Genomic DNA, 23499 nt, shown 5'->3' with positions numbered 1-23499 from the left:
CCTAGTTATACCCCTTCGATGAAGGAATATTCTAGACCGAATTATCGACGGACCTAAGGACGGAGCAATGTGCGAAACAGATAAAGAGTAAAGACGTTCTGGAATTGTGCTATCCCTTCTCAGTAACAACCCTGCCTTAAGAATTCTCCAAGATGGTTCAAGATTCTTCCTAGGGATATATAAGCGAGCCAAAACCCTTATAAAGAAATAAACACCAAAGTAACAATATAATAATTTTTAACGCATTTGGAGTCGGTTCAATTTTTTTAAAGGAATTTTTTTTTCGGAATATTTCTAGAAAAACCTTTCTGTGGTAAAACAAAAGTATGGTGTCTTGGCACAGACACCCTAATATTATGTAGTTCTGTTGACATAAAGGTATGATTTGAAACTATTGTGGACTGCGTTCTTTCTTGAATTTATGTAAGCTGTCCTTTTATCCGATCCTTAAAAGAATTTCAATTTTACGCCGTGGTAGCAGAGATTAGATTTCAAACAACTTTTAGTAGTGAGCGTTCAACAAGCCTAGTATAGTGTTAATAAATAGACCACAATAAAATATTTGCGATTTCGTTTATGAAATATTTCCTGTGTAACGAACCTGGTATAAGCCATCAACCATATTCTCATTGATATCCACAACCAGCTTGGTGGACACTCCGTCATTATCCCGTGCTGGTATCTCCTTCCACTGCCTCCAGTCCCCATCAGCAGCCTTCCACCTCCACTGTAGACGTTCTCCTGGAACTCTGACGGCACACTCGAAGGTGACTTCATCACCAACCGGGGCCGCTACCGATTCAGGATACTTTGTGAACTCCATTTCGATTTCTGGAATGTTTAAATTTAATAGTAATTTTTTCTATACCAGAAACATAATAAAATAATTATATATAAAAGTATTTATTTTGTCTACTCGCTCAGTTAAAACGCGACATCAAAACATATCTGGATATAATCAAATTAGATAAATACGAATCATAAGAAAAAGTCACGACTTTTTAATACTATACGAAATGGCGCCAAAGCTCATTTGGACGCTGCCACAGATAAGTCAAAATTGGAACATGACATACCACAGAGATGGCGCTTGAATATGCGTTCGAATCACGAAAATGATGACAGCTCCATGGTGGGAAAATTGTTATGCTTATTATTGTCGAGGAATAAAAAATATTAATATTTTGTTGAGAAAGTATTGTTTCGGTTTTAATTATTTACGTGAATAGATATATGATATATTTATTTATTACAGAAATACATACATTATCCTTACAGACTATGAATATATATATATGAGTGAATAGAGACAGATTATACATATGATTTCCAATAAGCGTTAATCGTTCAAAAAAGGTGGCACGACCGTACTATTCTTTTCTTGATTGATGAGAATAGTTTTTAGACATTCTCGACTAACTACGGTGTAAATAAAACTAGAAGCCAAGTAACCAAGCAGACATTGTATAAACACAGTATATTTTATTCATAATTAGGTAGGTACCTAAAAGGAAAAAATGGACTATTTATAAAAAAGAAATGATATGCAATCCAAGACTCGTAACTCAGTTCTACCATAAAAAGTGAGATCCACTAATACCAAGTCCGTTAATTTATTCAGTTCCTACTTTCGGAGTCTGCCGTCTTAAGTTATTACGTAATTGGATAACCTAACAACATCTTAGTTACTATATCAATATTTTATTTTATAAATATGGGATAAATAGATTGACTTGATACATGCGTTACGAATTTTGCGATATGAAGGAAGATAAATGTGTAGATTTGATAAATGACTTTTAAATATTAATTAGATTTGAGACCTGGTACCAATCTAAAAACTAAAGTCAATTATCATAGATAATATATTGTCTTTAACGCTGCTCGAACAGGCTATAAACATTATTCAAATTCCACTTTATAGTAGTGGATAAAGATATTATTATTTTTTAAGAGCGAAGGTGCGCAAGCGGCGAGACTTCGGACGCTTTTTATTTGCATTCTTATGAACAAAACTTGGAATAAATAACGATCAACTTGGCCTTGAAACGCGATTATGTTTCGAACGATTATTATCAAATGACGCATCCTTGTTACTAAATAGAAATATAATATAGTAATACATGGTATGTTTTACGCGAGATTTGTTAAAAAGTATAAAATAATCTACTTTATTAAATGTTTAAGACAAGTCCTGGTCCTGAGAAAATACATATCTTGAATATATATATATATATATATATATATATATATATATTTTTTTTTTTTTTTTTTTTTAAAGCTTGGTACGCTGTGCTTTGGGACCAGATTTTTCGTACGTATAATCAATTATTGGTGAAAGATTTTTATTTCATATACCTAGTACAATTAAAAGCATAAAATAGAAAACCATTTTCATTTATTTTACCATTTAATTTGGAAACATTCATAGCTCCAAAACATATTAAAGCTTATAAAATAATTATTAGCCTCACATTAACATATATTATACAACAAAGACCAATCAACGCAACTTAATATACATACCATAACACTATTATATCATGTTTCAAGTGATATAAGCTTTATATCAAGATCATAGAAAAAGAATCTCAGAGGTGTATCAGATTGTTCCCATGTGCCAATGACCGTTTCAAGAATTTTAAATAAAGAAATTATTTGTTGCTGACTCACCACGCTATGTTTTTTTTTTATAATAATTAGATTATTGTTTCATTCACACATGTACAAGGGGTTTACTTAATATCTTAACATAATAGATTTTGTATGAAAAACTTAAGTTTAACGCATTTGTAAGCGATTTTATAAATTAATATTTTTTACATATTTTACGTTAACCGTTGTCTCTTTAAAACAACAAATCACATTTAAAACTATTTCCATAATATTAAAAAAACCATAAACACGCTGTAGAACATTGTATTGCATATGCTGTGGTACACTTTATTAACGGAAATGTATTTTTCGAACACAATTCGAATAATGCTATATGTCTAAAATAGGCGCGCTTGAAATGCTCAAAATACATTATATGTTAATAAGGACTACAACTATCACGCTACAACCAGGTTAAACTGTCAAATCGTTTATTAGTTTAAAATAATCAATAGTATCAAGTAAATGTTAATGAAATATATTACTAAAATAAAGATTTTTCTAAATTGAACGCGCACTTAGTATAAACGACGGTGACCTGTACGGAATTTCGAAGCCACTCCCACGTACGGAGACGGAATGTTTTGGAGATCAAAATGATTTATCAATTATATTAGTTATACATCAAAACACAGGTAAGGGTCGAAGTTCTAAGTAGAGGAAAGAAAAATGTGTCGTACATTGTACATGGCTTGTTAGCGCAAACAAAAATAGAGAAACATTCGGTGGACATTTTCAGCAACTCCATAGAGAGTCCTCCGCCGAGTCGTTTTAGATATCTTGCTATGTCATTATTTCCTTGTATTATTTTCTTTATTCGTACATAATTTTGTATTGACAGTGTATATTCGCGGATGCTTGGCGGACCCATGCGACTTTAATACAAAGAGTCCCCTCGTGAGTTGTGTACTGCATTGCGGGCTACTCGATTGTGAGGTTACATGGTTGGCGCTGCGCCTTCTTAAATTCTCATGTAATTTCACACGTGTATATTTCTTTTAAACATATTTTAATAAGTATTTGATTGTCCTCATTTTAGCAATTCTGTCAATGTTCACTTAGTCGTATGAAAGAAAACATCGTGAGGAAACCGATATATCTCAAATTTAAAAATCGTCATGTATGAGATAGATGACTATACATATGAAATTTAAAATGATCATACACTCTGAGGCCAAGACCCATTTAGGCTTTTAGCGCCACTGGATTATTATTCATATTTACAGAATATATCATGTGTTTTTTTTATTGAAGTGAAACTTCTTTATCGACGTTGTAAAAAAAATACCGTCACCTTTTTCGGTTACGCGTCACATTTTTCCGTTACGCGCCCTTTTTTTGTTGTTGTCCCTACCACGGTTAATTCGAAAAGATTCGAAGCCATTAATAACAAAAATATATAATAACGATAACAATTATAGTAATAAATCTATTAGAATTAATCAAATTCTGCTGTAATCTTAGTAGTTATAAGGTGAAATGAAATAATTGTATTATTTGTATTCATGTCTATGATGATAAAAGCCTTTTGTTAAGGAAGTGAAACTTCTTACGTGTGTACACTAGTACACGCACACATTTTTATAGAATCAGGCAGATCTGTGGCAGAGAAATTAGACAGCAGAAGGTTGTCAAATCTCCCCTTTCCTAAGAAGGGACTATATTTACTAAAGACTTGCTGTCTCCCGCAGGGCATGAGCGATAACTGACATCTAAGTTAAGCAGCACCACCAAAGGCTTTTTTTATTTTTAACGATCATTATGGATACATAAATTTTATAATAAATACATATTATCTTTAATTTTGTATGGTATTCGAAAACAAGATTCCATATAATTTAATATTCAGAGCTAACATAACCTTCTATTTAACGATCGGTGTAAATTATGTGAAAAGTGGAGATAAAATGAACAATTTACCGTTGTGTGCCTATTTATATGGCGCAAGATTTCACTGTTATTTTCTCTATAAGAATCTGAAACCAGACGCTAACTATTTCTCCAAAAATCTTATACATTTTTGACGTACGAAAGATAGAATTTAAAAGCAGAATTTAGAAGCTTTCCGATTGATCAGGGTTAACCTAGGTTAGGTTTCAGCGTACGACTCTCATCCCTGAGGCCGTAGGTTCGATCCCCGGCTGTGCACCAATGGACTTTCTTTCTATGTGCGCATTTAAAATTCGCTCGAACGGTTAAGGAACTGCCTTGCATTATACTCTAATGTCGGCGGCGTGTCTCAGGCACAGAAAGCTGAATATTAGATTAACAAATGATCATGAAACAGATACAGAAATCTGAGGCCCAGACCTAAAAGGTTGTAGCGCTATTGATTTATTTTATTTCCGTTTGTATGAAGAAGTTAGTTATACTACATTAAATGGAGCAGTTTTTAATGTATAAATATATCAATGTTCAATTTAACTTTCAAACTTTAGCAATTAACAGACGACGCTATTTAACAAGTCTAACTTCACAAAAATAAAAATAAGTTATAAACCACGATAAGCTTAATTATAAATATTTTATTGACTAATTGCGCACGAGCTTTCCGTAACGTAAAGCGTAAAGCATTTATTATCCATAAATACTGCAATTCTATCTCATTTATTTCTCCCTAATAACTAAGTTATTCCTTCCAAATGTAGTTTCGGCCTTTTCGATAATTAAACTAATAAAACCATCGGGGTTGATTACCCAGATGTAGACAGGTCACGGTGGATTCTTGTCGAATCTTTACAGGTTCAGGGTTAGACAAAGTGATGCCTGTTCTTGTAGCAATACAGCTGAAGAGACGGTGTTACATGTCCTGACCGATTGTCCAATGTATACTGAACAAGGTATGGGAATAAAAATTATAGAGACGAATTTAAAAGAAATAATGTTCAACAAATAATAAGAGACACCTTTCTGGAATTTTCTGTAAATTTTATACAAAAAGTTGTGAAATAGGTAGTAAAGCTTAATCATCCGGGTTACCAATACTATTTACTTACACATACGTATGTTATTTAATACCTATGACGACATAAACGTGGAATTGGCTAGAAAATAATAAAACAGGCCCTGTATATTTATAATAATACAAGCTGACCCGGCAAACGTTTTAGTTCAATAAAAATATCATATATATAAAAAAACAGGGGTTGATCGTAGATGAGTGACAATTAAGGGTTTTATGTATTTTTGTATGTTTTATCATAAAAAAAATCACTTGTGGGTTTGAAAGATAGATAGTAGCCGATTCTCAGACTTACTGAATATGCATAATTTATAAGAATCGGTCGAGACGTTTCGGAGGAGTATGGGAATAAACATTGTGACACGAGAATTATATATATATATATATATATATATACAGAGACTATATACCCTATTTGTTAAATGTATAATAACGCAATTTGTTATGTAATAGGAGGCAAACGGGCAGCAGGCTCATCTGATGTTAAGTGTTACTGCCTCCTATGGACACTAACATTGCCAGAAGGCTCGCAATTGCGTTGCCGACCTTTCAAGAATTGGTAAGCTCTTTTCTTGTAGGACCCTAAGTCGAATTGGTTCCGATATGACCATCCAGATCTGGTATTCGCGTAATCCATTTGCTTAATTTGCGCTAAACCCTCCAAACCTCTATAGTTTATTACGTAAAAGACTTAGACTTTCATATAATTTAACGTCAAATAAACTAAAACCTAGGCTATGAATAAATGCAGTATGACATACATTTAAAACTCGACCATCAAAGTAATTCGGGTGCATATCACACTCTATTAGCAGAGACAACATAGTGAGCTGTTAAATAACATGTAAATAATACTATCACTGAAGTTTCTGTGTGTTTAACACACTAATTTGACTCTAACAGGAAATATAAAATTACCGTAATACAACAACAAAAAATGTTTCTACTAAACGAGCGCACAGTGTCTTAAGGAAGGGCAAGGCACTTTAATCATATTGTGTCACTTTTTGGAGGGTAAATACATCAGGAAGGGTAGATAGGTGTTTGACGAGGGGAGAGAATTAGAAAAATGTAATAAATTAACTTTTATTCAAGATTGTACTTGAAACTTATAATCAGGCAACTATTAATGATATTTATTATTAATCACCCTAGTAATCGTATTATTCATAAATCAGACTTTCAATAATTATTCAAATTTAATTTTATTCTACTTAAGGAGAGCATTTAAAAATATAATATAACAAATAAAACGCATTCGCTTGCCTTCATCAATAAAAATAAAGTTTTTAAGATTTCTCGAACACATTGACGGAATTTTTGAAGGAGTAGAAAAAATGCCCTTTCATAACAATATTTGGCGTAGGTAGTGTCTGATCAACCTGACTTTCTGAGATGTATGACATCTTTTACATCAACTTTAAACTACTTAAGACAAGCGGTTCTTGAGAAGGTCGTCCTTCGTCTAGATTTTTGTTTTATTCATACCCAAGAAACTATACCTTCGTTACTATTCATCATCGGACGTCGGGGCAGAATACAAAATTCCACCCGTATCACCTCGACGGCCGTCGTTGCAAAACTGAGCGTTTAAGGCAGTTGTTGCCGCGCACCACTACTATGTGGAACGAGCAGTTCACTGAAGTATTTCCGAACCAATTCGACTTAGGGTCCTTCAAGAAAAGAGCGTAGCAATTCTTTAAAGGCGTGCAGCGTGTCGCGTGCTCGCGAGCCGGCATGCGTCCATGGGCGGCGGTACCACTTAACATCAGGTGAGCCTCCTGCATGCAGGGTACTACAAAAGAAAATAAAAAACAAACTATTCATACCTCAGCCTCACCCTCAGTAAAAACTAACCTAAGGACACACATGATACAATTCATGAAAATAATGAACTAATAAATAATGAAATAATTAACAATAACAAGAAATAGTTTTTTTTTCTGTAAAGTTTTCAAACTGTTACTGTTTCATGTCGTGTTGTTCATTGTATGTAGGTTTGTCTTTTATTAACATAACTTTTACACATTTAAAGAAAACACTTTTTTACAGGATTGAAGCTATGTATTATTATAAACTTATAATTGTGTTACATTATTTTAATTTTTTTCCGACGCTTCGCATGCTTTACAGCGTGCGTGGTTACGGTGACTGAAAACAAAAGGTGTTGAATGTCAAAAAGTATTATGTAAAATAATTATAAGTTTATAATAATACATATCTTCAATCCGGTAAAAAAGTGATTTCTTTTAATGTAGATTTGTTAAATAAATAATAATAATTTGTTTCTGACAAGTTAGGTACGTCAATAAAAAGGACTTATTATATTTGTTTCTCCGAAAGTTTCGGGCAAAGAAAAGCTTCGTGCTTATAAAGACATTTTACAGGGTGTTATTTAGAATAAATTAAGTCTGAACAAGAAAGTAGATGCGAAGTTAAGTAAAGTTTTGATTAAAAAGTTACACACTCACTGCAACTCTGGTTTATATTCATATTCTGGTTTATTTTGAATAGCTTTTGCGAGAGAGTTATCTTACTGACTATGCCATAAAGCAGACACATTTCTGTGTTTGATTCATTTATACACGTTCTTTAAAGCGCTTAATTTGTTTTTGTGTACGTCTTTTTTTAAGAGAGAGTTACCTTGGTGCACTATGAAAATATGCCATTAATCATAGACATAGACATAACATTTATAACTAACAAAACACTTCACGAAAAGAGCGTACCAATTCTTAAAAGGCCGGCAACGCACTTGCGAGCCCTCTGGCATTGAGTGTCCTTGGGCGGCGGTATCACTTAACATCACATGAGCCTCATATAAAATAACAACACATAAAAAAAAGAATGAGAGGTAACATTTTTTTAAAGAAAAGGGTTCGTTTTAATTGTGTAATGCGTGTGTGATATGGTTGTAATGGGCCCTGGCTCAGCATTATGCTGAGGAGCAGAGTTGAGACACATTTCTACATCTGAGAAATTGATACACGTTCTTAATTCGTATATTCTATAAAGAATAACTTCAGGGTGGGACTCTCATCCCTGAGGTCGAAGGTTCGATGCCCGGCTGTGCACCAATGGACTTTCTATCAGCGGTTAACATACGCTCAAACGGTGAAACGACGGCCTTTGTCAGGTACATAGGGTTACTACTGTTAGTACCTACCTACTTGCCTATTATATTGACAAATAAAAATAAAAAGATACAGAAATATATAATAATAAAAAGATAAAGATACAGACTGACAGTGTCAACTGTCATATATCAATTTTCACATATGTCATGTCAAATATTTAGTCCCAACTGTCGCTTATTAAACATATAAATAATTAGTATTAAATAATCTAATCTAAGAAATCCTACAACTAACATAAATTAAACAACAAAAAACAATAAATAACCTATATTATTAAATGGAGGCATGGTTCCGAAAATACTGGCAGGGTTCCCCATTTTGATAGTTTATTTATTTATTTAGCAATATTAGCTTAGGTTCATCTCTACATATATATATATACAATTTTCGTGTCACAATGTTCGTTCCCATACTCGGAGGAGTATGCTCGACGGATGCTTATGAATTTTTTAATGCATATTCAGTAAGTCTTATTTGTATTTTATTTTTATGTAATTTTTAGTTAGAATTTGGCCGTGCATGGGCTGTAAATAAATAAAGTCTGAGAATCGGATATTATCTATCTTTCAAACCCCTAAGTGATAAGGGGTGTCCACCCCAAAATTTAATTTTTTAAACAATTTTTTTTTTTAATGATACAGCGTACAAAAATACATACAATCCTTAATTGTAACCCCTCTACGATCAACCCCTATATTTATTATAGTAGTTAGGCTATTTTTATTGAACTAAAAAAGTGTTTCCTGGAAATAATATACGTGGCAAAACGCCGTTTGCCGGGTCAGCTAGTTTTATTATAAATATACAGGGCCTGTTTTATTATTTTCTAGCCAATTCCCCGTTTATGTCGTCAGAGGTATTAAATAACATACGTATATGTACAAATTAAGTAAATGGTATTGGTAACCCGGCCTATTAAGCTTAACTATCTATTTAAGAACTTTTTGTATAACATTTACAGAAAATTCCAGAAAGGTTTCTCTTAATATTTGTTGAACATTATTTCTTTTAAGTTCGTCTCTGTTAGTTTTATTCCCATATCTTGTTTAGTCTTATACCTATATAGTATAGTATATTAATTTCAAATCGAAGATTCCATTCCTAATTTTGCCGCTTTCGTTTAATTAACACCAATATTCAGTCAAATTCCGCTAAATGGCACTAGAATTTTAATGCAGTAAATTTACGTTCAAATATTAAACCGTCTTTGCTTTATTTGAGGGTCCATAAGTCTACAATAACCCATTTTGGTGCTACCGGATTATTTATTTACAATTGTCGAAGTGTGTGTGACTACCTGCTGTATCCGCTTAACATAAAAAACCGTAACGATTACAACGCTACTTTACTGAATGACAAATTATACGTCATCTGTCTTGAAGCAGCGACGGATAATGAACATGGAATTTTAAACGATATCTTTTGTTGAACTCATCAATCGTGATGCAAAGATAGCGTAAGCCGAAAGCTATGGTTTAAATACAAGTTTGAGGTGGAAACGCTGTATTTATTGATTCATTAAGCTTTCGCCTGCGTCTTGGCCTTAACTCTTATGTACGTTAAGAAAAGTACAAAATATACGCTTCAAACTTGTAGGTCGGGGTCTCGGATATTTGTATTTTAGGCTGGGTGATCAGTCTTCTGTGCCTGACATACTGACTAATGCATGCTGGTTTCCTCACGATGTTTCCTTTCATCGTAGGTACTAGCTAGTAGTATTGAGTATATTTATTCAAAACGGATAACATTTATATATATAAAAGTTTTAACTGTGACAATTATACATTTTGGTATGATTTGTCAAAATCCTTGATCAGTTTAAATTATTTTTATCATTATTAAAACGTAGAAAATATCCTATAACTAACAATCATTAAAAAAATTGAATACCTCGAAAATGAGCAACTTTGGGAACGCTGCTAAGAAACTTCGACCCCTAACCAGCAGATAAAGAGGATGTAAATGGAAATAGATAGGCCCATACACTCCGAAGGGATCCCAATGATATTATTAAGCAGGCTCTTGAAAGGAACCAGCAAGCAAAGCGGAATCATGGCCATCCCAGGCAAACCTTTCAGTAGCAGATGAGGCAGAGAGCCGGAAAGACTTGGAACTAGGTGAAATACGAGAATCAAGACCGTACATACTGGAGACTCACTATGGACGCCGTCTGTCCCACCTAGAGGTTATACGACATTGAGCAGGATGACAGATACTATCATCGCAAAACATTCTTGATGATGGTTCATACATGCTTTCTTGGAACTCTCAAACTTGATTGTGTTTTGTTTTTTGCTTTTTGTTCGTTGGTTGTGTGTCACGGCGTAAAACACTTTTACACAACATGCTATTATAGAATTTAATTGGTTTAATTCCAAACTAAATGATATTCTGTACTTACTGCAAAACATAGCCAAGAAATCCTATTTTATAAAAAAATATATTAAAAGCCTCCTTCACGATAATTAAATTAAATATGGAGAGAAAATATAAGACCTTAAAATTAACCAATCCATTAGATATTGCACAAACTAATTTTCCTTAGTTTTAGGAATGAAAACCATGAACAATTTTAAATCATCCGAACAGATAAATGCTTTAAATTTCATGTTAGAAACTAGTTTTTGTCAGGGAGATTAAAACTTCATGTAAGTTAAGTGCTCGTTACTGCAGTGCCCTATATGCGACGAATGCACTTAGAACAAAGCAACCCAGTTTTAGTTTCGAAATTAACGCGCTTTTGAACAATACTTAAAAATGGGCCATACAAAATAATTGTAGCTTATAAATAAATCAGTGCCAACAGTCATCGGGGCCTCAGATCTCTGTATCTATTGAATGACCATTTGTCAATTTAATAGCCAAGTGATGTGCCTCCTGTGCCTGACACACGCCATCAACCTTTCGGGCGGTATGCCGTGTTCCAGACGATGTTTACATTCACCATTCGAGCGAATTTTAAATGCGCACATAGAAACAACGTCCATCAATGCATAGCCGGGAATCGAACCTATGAGCTCACGGTTGAGGTTCGCACGCTGAAGCCACTAGGCCAACACTGCTCTCTACGTTTACACTCGCAGAACTTATATAACATATGAAGTTAACAACGGGCGGCATTATCCCAAATGCAACCCTAGTAAGCAATAATAAATAATAACGGTTAAGTGTACATCTAAATTACTAAAAATAAAATAATTAACATTGAGTCAAACAATTTCAAAATTAAATTAATTAGCTATTAGAAGCTTTATGTTACAACACATCCAATGCATACAATAAAAATAAATTCCTCCAGAGGATGACAACAAATTCCTGATCTAGCTGGCTGTATAAATAGGTAGGTATACAGATGCCTTACTTAATTAAAGTTTAAATTTAAAATTAATCTAAAAAAATACATATTAAGAAGTTGTCAACTCTAAATATAACACTTAGGACAGAATACACGAACTATATGTAGGTTCGAGCCAAAACACAGAACACATCGGGATACTAAATGTGACATTTATCATGTATCTATGACATTAGCAACTGGTATTTACTCGTATTCATTCACGTTTAGGGCATACAATGATATGCAAAATTTAAGCCTGTCAGAAAATTAACTAACCTGCTAGTACGGGCACGATAGCTACCAGCAGCAAGTGAAGGTGAACAGCCATCGTAACTCCTGGAAATAATAACATAGCATATTATTTCTATAATAATCAAAAACATTTTATACGAAGAATAGTTTCCCTCCAAACAAGGTCCACGATTCATACATTCTGACTTTACGAAAAAAAATTGTTTCCAACTGTTATAATATATAATTAAACATTAAAAAAACAACACTTATAAAAAAATATACACTATTTATTAAACGAATATAAATAAAAAAAGTTGTTTAAATTTATATATTTTTATGGAATTTACTATTAAGTTAGTTACGGAAGAGCTGGGAATCCTGACAGGTATTTCTTTACTTAAAAGGGTTCCCAAATCTTACACATTATAATGAATTGTTGTCAAATGAATGACCACATTTTTATTTATACAAGCGGACCCGACAGACGTTGTCCTGTCTTAACTATGAATATTGATTTCGAATTTGTATAATTAACTAAAAATGCTTTATGATGAACACTCTTTTTTTTCTGGCCGCATATATAATTATAACTTGCCATGTGATAAACATGGATTTTCAAGATATGAATCTTATTATTATGAGCCACAAACAATTAGCGAATGTAATTATTTTATATGTATTTTATCAATATAATAACATAAGCATTTATTTTAAACGATATTCATTTTTCTTACATCCTCTTTTACGATATTTTTGTAACCAACGTTTCATCATCACCATCAATTGCTATACAGTCTTCTTAGGGGCCTTTGCTTCCTCAATTATATGCCGCTATCGCAATCTATTTCGAACCCCTTAGGTAATGAGGGCCTTGACAACTCCATTGGTAGCATCTAAATCCAAAATAAAAACAACCCCTAACTGCAATAATCATTAAATGGGGAAACATTTGTCGGGTTGGCTAGTATTTATATAGAAGTCTGTTATATGTATATGTTTCTCTATGAATAACTGAATCTAAATAAAATTGTAATTATAGGCAATTAAAACCTAAGCTCTTTTTCATTTAAAACAAATCACGAAGTTATTTTCAGGTCGGGTGAGGGCCGCGATAAATGTAGAACCTTTTACAAAACAAGATCTGAAGTAGCAATTAATGTCTCGCTTTCATTTAACATTTTAATAGAACGTACGCTAGTAATTGATTTTGTGTGTAATGTTACACATTACGATTAGGAATACATTATTTAGGTAAAAATACTACAACAAGTACGAACTAGATATACTTTCACATACATAGCACGGCTTTATGGTGCTAATATAAATAAAATGTATAAATTAATGGCGCTACAGCCTTTTTTAGGTCTGGGCCTTAGATTTCTGTATCTGTTTCATGATCATTTTATAATCGAATAGGCAAGTAGGTGACAAGCCTTCTGTGCCTGACGCATGCCGTCGACTTTTTGGGTCTAAGGCAAGCCGGTTTCCTCACGATGTTTTCCTCGTTCGAGCTTATGTTAAATGCGCACATGGAAAGAGAATCCATTGGTGCACATCCTGGGATCGAACCTACGACCTTAGGGATGAGAATCGCACGCTGAAGCCACTAGGCCAACACTGCTCTGCTAATATAAATAAAGGAGTAAAATACTCCTTTATCATCATCAGCCTAATGACATTAAATATTCATAATTTCTAGCACCCGCCAAACCGCTTGTAAACATAATATAAACAATCAAGATTATTTCGTCTTTGTATCATTCTTAAGTTACGCAAATACATATTTCAATCAAAAAGTAACTCGTTAGTTTCTAGTTAGCATAAAAGACATTATTTGTAAGCAGACTAAATATATTTGTTTGATAAATTTGCGAGTTATCCTTAACCCTTTTAAAGCTATAATTTATACAGATTACGAAATTAAATTCAGATTAATATTAGATAGTTATAGATATTAATAGACAGATATAATATACATATTATTAACTGGCCTGTTATGTCATCGTGGATTCGACTAGTCTGTGACTATTTCGTGTCACGTGACTGACCTATAAAAATGTTTAATGTTCGATTGAAAGTTATGATTATCTGTTAAGAACATGCAAATAATGTTCTTAAAAGATAACCCTCAATCAAACTTCATTTTCCATATTGTTAAATGAATTTTTAAGATTGATTTAGTTTGTATGAATAAGGGAGATAGTGTATTTGTTTTATGTGATTGTATAGTTTTCTCTTAAATGCTGTAACAATTGTATGCTGCATTTGCTAGCACATCCTATCTCCAAGAGAAGGCCGTAAAACTAGAGGGGTTTTAAGGAGCTTGTAGCTTCTAGGGAAGACCCCCACCAGTCGATTCCAGGTCGTTAGTTCGCAAAAGAAAATGTGTTTTTGATTTTGAGATACCAGGCTCTGACAAGCTGTAACTTATTTCGTAGGAGCAAACCTTCCCACCATCGAAGTATAAAATTGTATGAGGATGTTATTAGCTAAAGGCAGCGGGAAATCGAGCTTTAAAAGGCCGTGGGCCATGGACACCTATTTAGTCAATGCTTCGAGGAGTCTTTTTTTATTTTTACGTAACAGGAGGCTAACGGGCAGGAGGCTCACCTGATGTTAAGTGATAACGCCCATAGACACCCAAATTGCCAGAAGTCACGCAAGTGCGTTGCCGACCTTTTAAGAATTGACTACCATGACTGCCGGAAAGTGATTTTGTCTAGACGGTAAGTAAGTATCTTAAGTACCAAAGGTCGCTTTCATCCCCTTAAGAAAGTACTGCAGTATGTATAATTCAGAATTTATACATTAAATTAAATGAATTTAATATCGAAGAGCACTTGTTCAAGTACAAGGGTCTTCAATATTGCATAAAGGTCTACACAGAATCCAGATCCTATTTCAGCTAATAGACAAGTAATATCGTTATCTACAAGTGGCAACACTAAAGTGGTTTGTTTATGGTCGATACGTCCATTAGTATTTAAATTAGTTTCCAACCTTAATTCGATATTCTGAATGGCTAGAAACGTAACGGCTGTATCTGTAGTCCCGTAATTAATAAGTAAGTGTTACATGGTACTACTTTTTTAATAAGTTCAGGCTTGGTACCCTGTAACTTCTAGTAAAGGATTTAAAGGATTTAAATCACTTGGTTTTGGGGCCGCACGACATCATCCCTCCGTAGTGTCTGATGATTTACGAGGATAAAGATCCTCAGTCCATCCAGTCCTTCTAAAAAAAAGGGGAATTTGCTATTCTTAAAACGCTGGCGCATACTTGAGCCTCCTGACAATGAGTGTTCATGGGCGGCGGTATCACTTTACATCAGATGAGCCTGCCTGCCCGTTTGCCCCCTGTTATAAATATAAAAAAAACAGATGATATACGAATAGTTGAGCAGAATCATTTCAACTTTAATGTTTTGATTGGTGTCTCAACTGAGTACAATTATAACGAAATCACAATCTCCGCATGAATGAATAAAACTAGCAAAAAAAATGTATTATATTTTTAACTTCATACACTGTTCAGTAGCCGTGTATTATTTTTCTCATCTAAACCAAATTTAAATCAGTTAAACAGTGAGAACCAAGCATTCTCCGCAATAAACGTTATAAGTATTAAAATTAAAATATAATAAAATATGTTTATTATAGAACATAAGATACAGGTATCTTTTATTCCACGTCATTAAATTTGATTAGGTAGACATCCCTACTCATCGGTAAAGAAGACAGAGGGTGTAGAGAGAAAAAGCCGGGTGAAAAAACACTCGGTACTCTTTTAAAATAGCAAATCATCAAACATTACTTATTTTTAAACAAATATCGCAAATTAATTAGAAGTGGCCTGTGTAGCACTAGTCCCAGGCCCTTTTATCAACTAGGTAATCGTTAACTTTGTAGTAAATCTTTTTACACAGCTTTTCTCTAATACATTTCTTAAGTTTAAAAGGCAGAGATAAAAGAGATATTATGTCTCTTCATAACAGTAGAAACACAAATTGAGAGAATGAGATTGAAATAATAGAATGTACTATTTGACAAGATTTTAAAAACCATTTCATATTATTTATTAGTGACATTAGATCCTATTCAATTTGTTATATTTAATTTATTATAACGACATCGAAGGGACTACTCGTATTTGGTCGTTAAAATTGATAGTTGTAACAGCCGATGACGTTATTATTATGTACTTAATATACTTTCACCTGCCTTGACCTTCGATTTTCGTCAATATGTTATTCTAAACGATGTCGTCGTAAACGATTCGATTATGTACATATATATATATATATATATTAATATTAGACAGGCGAAGACATTTACTAGCATATTATTTATGTCTTTCGTCGATTCGACTAATTTGTAACTGTTTTGTGTCACGTGACTGACGATAACTAACATTTGTAATTATTCATTTTTGTGATAAATTAATGATTTTTACCAATTTATTTCACCGTATAACGTTTTTAAAATTCATGTTTTATATAGATTCCCGAACTAATTCAACTTATGGGTCCTTCAAGAAAAGAGCATACGAATTGACATTGAGCGTCCTTGGAGGCGGTATCACTTAACATCACCTCGGGTGACTGCCGGTGGGCCTCCTGTTTTATATAAAAATAAATCTTTGTTTAACATACTGTCAGCCTTTTTGTGAATAGCCTTGAATTCTCTTAAATGATTAATTCAATATTAAACATGGACAAAGAAAGTAATCAGTATGTATGCAAAAATTCAAATGAAAATTGTGTTTTAAAAAGAAATGGCAGAGGAAAAACAGTTATTTCGACTGTTTGCGTTCGTTTACTGGAGCGTTAGTAGCTACACTAGAGTTTAATTACTATGAATAGTTTCCTTGTTTACTCGAATAAAACTAAATGTTCTATTTAAATTGTCTATGAATATTTAAGTTAAGATATTTTTTTCAATTTGCTTAATATAAAACTAAAACAACAGAAAACACCAAAAAAACACTAAGGGTTTAACCGTGGTGAAAACCACAGAACATATTGCTTAAGTCAAAAAGAACTACAATTATTGGAAAAAACGAAACGAAAACATTACCATTACATTAACACAGAGAAAAAAATCAAAGTCAGAAAATCATCAAAGATTCTTGGAAATATTTTAATTTAGTCTCATTAGGATGTAGGTGGAGTCACCAAAACTTATTATTTTTGCACGATAATGGGCGAATATATAAGCCCTATTTGCTGTCGTTAATTTCACTAAGAATCCCTCTGCCGTATACGACAAGATACTTACAATTCTATGTTCCTTGTACGAACACGATTTACCTGCATAATTCGCCAATGTTTCGGGTTTTAGCTAACTATGACACTAATTGTGAGGATGTTGATATTTTCCACCTCACCAATGAGGATATGGAGGAAAAGAATAAAGACTTTGACTTTATTTAGAAACAGTTTAGTTTTTGCTTTGAAATATTAAGTAATAATTGTCGCTTGTTTTTTGTTAATCTCATTTTGTTTTTATTTTTTTGTCTTTTAATGTACTTAGGTTCTTATAATAATTTGGGGTTTTAAAAGGTCTGCGTCTCGCAGGCAGTGATTGCTGTGGCATGTTGTGTCGTATTTCTTACAAAGCTATTTTGTTTTTTAAACTATGAAACGGCACTAAACATAGTTTACCTTTTCAACTTATTACCTAAAGCTGCAAGCTGATTTTCTTGAAAGATATTAAAGAAAGTGTTTAAACGTAATATATTAATAATAGATGGCGCAAAAATAACTTTGTACTAAATACAGCTGTTATCTGTGTTGCATTATTCCTGTTTTGTAATGAAGTTTAAAAATGGAATCGAATATCTTCTTTAAACATATTAACAGAAAGAAAAATAAATGATAGCAACATTTTAAAATATTTTCTTTTTCTTAGAAAAACCTTTACAATCGGCAACCAGCCAGATACTAATAGTACAACCAAAGAGATTTTATTACAAGTTTTTATAAACTAAATGCAAATATGCCTTTTACTTAATCTCAATTCTTGAGTAATAAGAAGTCAAACCAGCACCGATCTAGGACAAAATTCGACATTGTATTTAAGTGATTCGTATAGAAAAAGATTAAAGCTTATTTACATTAGTTATTTTCCAGAAAACTAAGGAGATAATTTATAATTTCGGAATAAAATTGTAGCAAATAGTAACAAAAAGAAAATCAACTTGCAGACTGAATGCTACGAAACGAGTATTCACGCGAATTTAATTTTATTTCTTATTTCACCGGAAAATATGTGTAAAATATTTTTCTGACACAGAATTCTTGGGATTTGAGCTTTACACAAAACAATTAGACAAACGGACGTATTTTTTTTCTGTGGATACCTATATTTTATACTATATTTGTTATTTTGTATATTATTTAATTATAAGAAAGAATTAAAGACCTGTTTACGAGTAGGATATTTAAGGCAACCGTTAATGGTGAAATCGCGTTGGATAGGCCTTGTCGAAGGGGCAGGTCAAAAATACCTAATGTCGAAAAATGGAATCAGGTATGCAAGTGGAAATCCATCTGTCTACCCCTTCAGGCTTAAGGCGTGAGGATATAAAATTAAAATAGAAACCCCATCAAATCAGTTGTTCCTAAGTTCTACATTTATTTAAGCTAGAACTGTATTTTCTAGATAGGATACATTATTTTATTAAGACGTTTCAATATAATGACTTCAAATTATTTCCCTTATGATGGTTAATTTTTATTTCCTGGCAATACTAATATCTACTACAGCGGCCGACGACGTCATACCGGCCAAGAAAAGTATAAGGCACTGTAAATGTATTTTGAGCATAAATTTGCGGTCGGACTTTTCTAGAATCTAAGACTATATAATCAAATATCACACGCAGATGCATAAATTAATACACAACCAAACGCAAAATCACTCGTTCATTCACAACTGTAATCGGAACACGTCATTCACAATTTAATTTCATTACTATTCACACCGTGTATATATTGACGTATTCTCGCTAATCCTCGAACTTAAAGTATCCTTGAAGTTTCTATACAGGATGTAAGCGTTATTTAATACCACGGTTTAGGTTTTCGCTTTCCATGAGGGGTCGTAAACGGGACTGGAATGGCTATTTAGATTTTTTTAAAGCACACGTACGGACCGTAATCTCTGGCTGGACAGCGGAATAGCTGAAAGCTATCAAGGTGATGCTGATGAAATTTCTTTAAACATTTCGCTTTCCAAGACACTTTCTTTAGCGAACTAGCGAACTGTGGTATCGTTGATGGCCTTCCCTGAGAGGTACGACCTCTAATTGTTTCATGAAAGAGTATACTCTTCCCTCAAAGGCAACGCATACTCTGAAATGGGTGTCCATAGGCTGCAATGACTGCCTTTTTTGAGCGTCCCGCAGGCTCGTTTGATATATCGTTATCTCGTAACCATGAGTTCAGAGGGAACTAATAGCTCAGAATAAGCGTGAAGCATACGTTATGGATTTTAAATAATTTTAAATTTAATGGTGTCGGTTTTGTGGTCATTTATTTTTCATAAAAGGCTAGGTTATCAGCCTCCTGTGCCTAACACTCGCTGTGCACAGAGAACTCACGACAGGATTGCTCCTTCATGCCACTAGACCAACAGTAATTTGTGGATTTTGAAGTTAATATATACTAGAGATCTCTCTGCAAAATTTTCAATCCTTAACTAGTATCAGTATCAGTCTAGAGAATAAATACGAATTAAGATGTATGTATTTGACAACAATGGAACAACAGCATAATGAGCTGATTCACCCTTCTCTTATTTCTGCTCAGTTCAAGCTAAACAAAACCCCAGCCACAGGCACAGACGTACACACCCTGTATTTTAATTAGGAAATGAAATTATTCCTCAAATCTTTAGGTGATCTTGGTTAAAATCTACCTAACACCTTGTTACATCCTTTTGTAGCGTCCTGTATCGCAAATGACCAGTGTTTGAATTTTATTAATACGACCGTTAATTGGATGACAGGTTCATCATTTCCTGTTTTTTACAAGCATGGACTTCCGTAGGCTTTGATCGTTGTGAAGTGACATAACGTCCCATACACTTAAACACAAAGGGCATGTAAGCAGATCCTGGGATTTAATTATATAATATTTTATTGTTGAATAGAAACAGATCGGTTACTTTATTTTCTTTGCTTCAAAAGTGATAACTTAAAAACACAGAAATGCACCCCCCATTAAAACGTCGAGGGACATAGTTAAATGCTTACATTACTATATTACATTAAATTATTATCTAACTATGACACCAACTATGAGAATATTGATATTTTCCACCTCACCATAGTTGTGAGAAAGCTTTAGAAGAGGCCGGAAGACTCTGATTTTGTTTTAGCAGTAATTTAAATTATTAATTATTATTTGCTGTTTCTAATGTTAAATTTCAGTTTTCTTTAGTTTAATTTTTTTAATATATTTTGTCTGTAAATGTACTTACTTGTTTTCTGTTACATATATATTGTGAATCTATGTAATCTGTTTTGGCTTTCCGTTATGTATGTGTATGTGTATGTTAGCTATAAGATTACTAGTAATTAAATAAATCAAATAACAAATACAAAATTAGGCGTGTAATTTGTTAATAGTGTCTTATAAAATATTCCAAATTCAAACAGTTGTCATTTTAACCAGCCTTATCAGGAAAAGTATTTTTCTTAGAAAATTAATTTAAAAATACTTAGCAATCATTAAATACTTATACTTCCGTGGCATATATATGGTAATAAAAGAAAGGACATGTCAACCAAGATTAGTCCTATTTATTCCAAACATAGTTAATATGGTTAATAGTTACATGCACGTAACGTCCCGTTATTGGAGAATGGGCCAATATTCCCCTAATTGGTCGAGAATTGGGACACGGACGTGATTAATTAGCAAAACAGTCGTTATCACTACGTCATATACAGTTCAAAAGTTAGTTATATCAAAGGCGATCCGAATTATATTTTATATAAATGTGTTAGTTTTGCGCATTATTAAAATATTTTGGAAAAAAATATAGAATATTTTATTCAGGAATAAGTTTTTTTAAATAAGATCGATCCTCTATAATAAATAGTCTTTCCGAACCTTTTTTTCTACCACCTTAGCCTTTCTAAAATTCTTATCTCATTGAAATTAATTGAAATTCCATTATCCGTTCCAACATCCAAAACAACACCACTGTTCTTTTTTTATCAACACTTCGTTACACTACAATATAAAAATAATTGAACATAATCAAAAGGGGGGCAACTGGCGGCCTTATCGCTTAAATTACATACGATAGGCAAGTAGTGCAAAAATACATGTTATATAAACACATGTAGTGTGTGATTCCTCATATCTCAAATCTTGCACTCATATCAAAGCAAAACAATGTATACTTAGAAAAATATAATTTTGGTAATTCTCGAGCAAAACAAGCCCGGTTGCATGAACTGTAAAGGAAATTCAGAAAATGTGAATCAATGGGCAGGACTTAATATAAGGTGTCTTTCAGGTGGAGTTCTCCTGCCCGTTTGCGTCATGTACTTAAAAAAAGGACACTAAGAAATTACAAATATACAATGCCAAGATGGCTGCTAAGAAGAATACTTTTTACTCAATATGATGCCTGAAACATACCTGGTACAGGTTGGCATCTATTTTTTTACTGTGACAAAATAAGGTTATATAAATTGAAATATATTTCTTAATTAATGGTATCTATTAAAAATATTTTTAATGGTAATTATTGTTCGTAAATACCTTTGTTTAGTGTGCGGGAAAGCGCTTTTTATCCTTAATTACGACCGCATTGTGTTCTTGCACTTAATGCAGTCTGTTTAACCGTCCCGTAAACATTTTACGATCGAAGACTGCATATTAATATATGCGGGTCCATACAACACTACCGCGGTAGAGTTCATATATTTTATTACATATTCGCGGAGGTCCAGTTATGAATACAAATGCCTTAATGTAAGAGTAATAATCTAAAAAATAAGGACTCAATTATTTCTTTAACTACATAAATTTCTAAAATTAAAACTCAAAATAACTTTATTCATATTACTTACCAAGTACACTTAAGAACGTCAACAGAACAGATGTTAAATTGCTTCTAATTTTAAATTGACTACCAGTTCGCAAGTCAAGGGCGTAGAGCAGACAAGAAGAACTGGTAAGAAACTTCTTTTGGAGATGCGTTACAAGCGAATGGGGTATGTGGGACACGACCACAACCCACCTTTGCTACTAAGAGTACCGGGTGCGCTACACCCATTAAAACCACCTCGGGTAGCACCATCACGACCGCATAAAAGAAGCCTTTGAGGTGTCAACAAAGTGTGGAACACATTTTCTTTTATAGAACAGGAGGCAAACGGGCAGGAGACTCACCTGACATTAAGTGATGCCCATGGACACTCGCAATGTCAGAGTGCTCGTGAGTACGATACCAGCCTTTTAAGAATTGATACGCTCTTTTCTTGAAGGAACGGAGGACTGTTCCAGCGACTTTCAATACGGCTTCGTCGTGATCGTTTACCATACACATAGATGGGCAGAGGCATTTGAGCCTAAAGTGAAGGCGCTGGCATAATTTAGATATAGCCAAAGCCTTTGATCAGGTATGGCATTATGCTATCTGTTACATTAAAAAAGAAAATTCTCTACATAGAACATATCTAACGAGCATGGCGTATCCACTCATTTTCCCCTTTCTGGTTTCTTGTACCTCGTTTTCTCTTTATTCTCTAACAAACATATCAGCTTTTGTATCATACAAGTAAAATCACTTTAACACCTAGTTAGTATAACAAATCCATAAGCTATAGATCTAACACAAATTGTTTATTAAGGAATTTAATAAGGCACGGCGGTTCCGAGCTTGAATATTTGCTAAATATTTCTACTAACCATAGTTTACCGGGGGTTAATATTGGCTGACTTCATTTATACCAACTGTTTACAAGTCCCAATGCAGTCTCAATCAAATCAATTGCTTCAATTGAATGGTGGGAATCTGGTTATGAAGTTTACAATATAGACGACATATACCTATCTATGTAAGACCCATCAACAGGGTGTGGGGCAGACTCATACGTCCAGACCTTAAGAAATTTAAATTTTAAGAATTTTAGTGCCTAATGTGGGGTGGCTA

The 23499-nt window shown here is 33.3% G+C and overlaps 1 protein-coding gene across 2 annotated transcripts in view; it reads right to left on the bottom strand.

Moving 5' to 3' along the window:
- The window catches only part of LOC123713998 (interference hedgehog-like), a 95933-nt gene that overhangs the window by 52195 nt on the left and 20239 nt on the right, over positions 1-23499 (bottom strand). For both annotated transcript variants that reach the window (XM_045667972.1, XM_045667973.1), the window contains exons 2-3: positions 12368-12427; positions 602-831 (exon numbers count right to left, since the gene is read on the bottom strand). In XM_045667972.1, coding sequence (XP_045523928.1) covers positions 602-831; positions 12368-12419 — 282 coding nt within the window. In that variant the 5' untranslated portion in view covers positions 12420-12427. The remainder of the gene's footprint in view (positions 1-601; positions 832-12367; positions 12428-23499) is intronic.

The sequence above is a fragment of the Pieris brassicae genome, chromosome 9, assembly GCF_905147105.1.
Source record: "Pieris brassicae chromosome 9, ilPieBrab1.1, whole genome shotgun sequence".
NCBI lineage: Eukaryota > Metazoa > Arthropoda > Insecta > Lepidoptera > Pieridae > Pieris > Pieris brassicae.
Note: the sequence above shows the minus strand (reverse complement) of the source record. Positions and strands in the feature narration are given on the sequence as shown.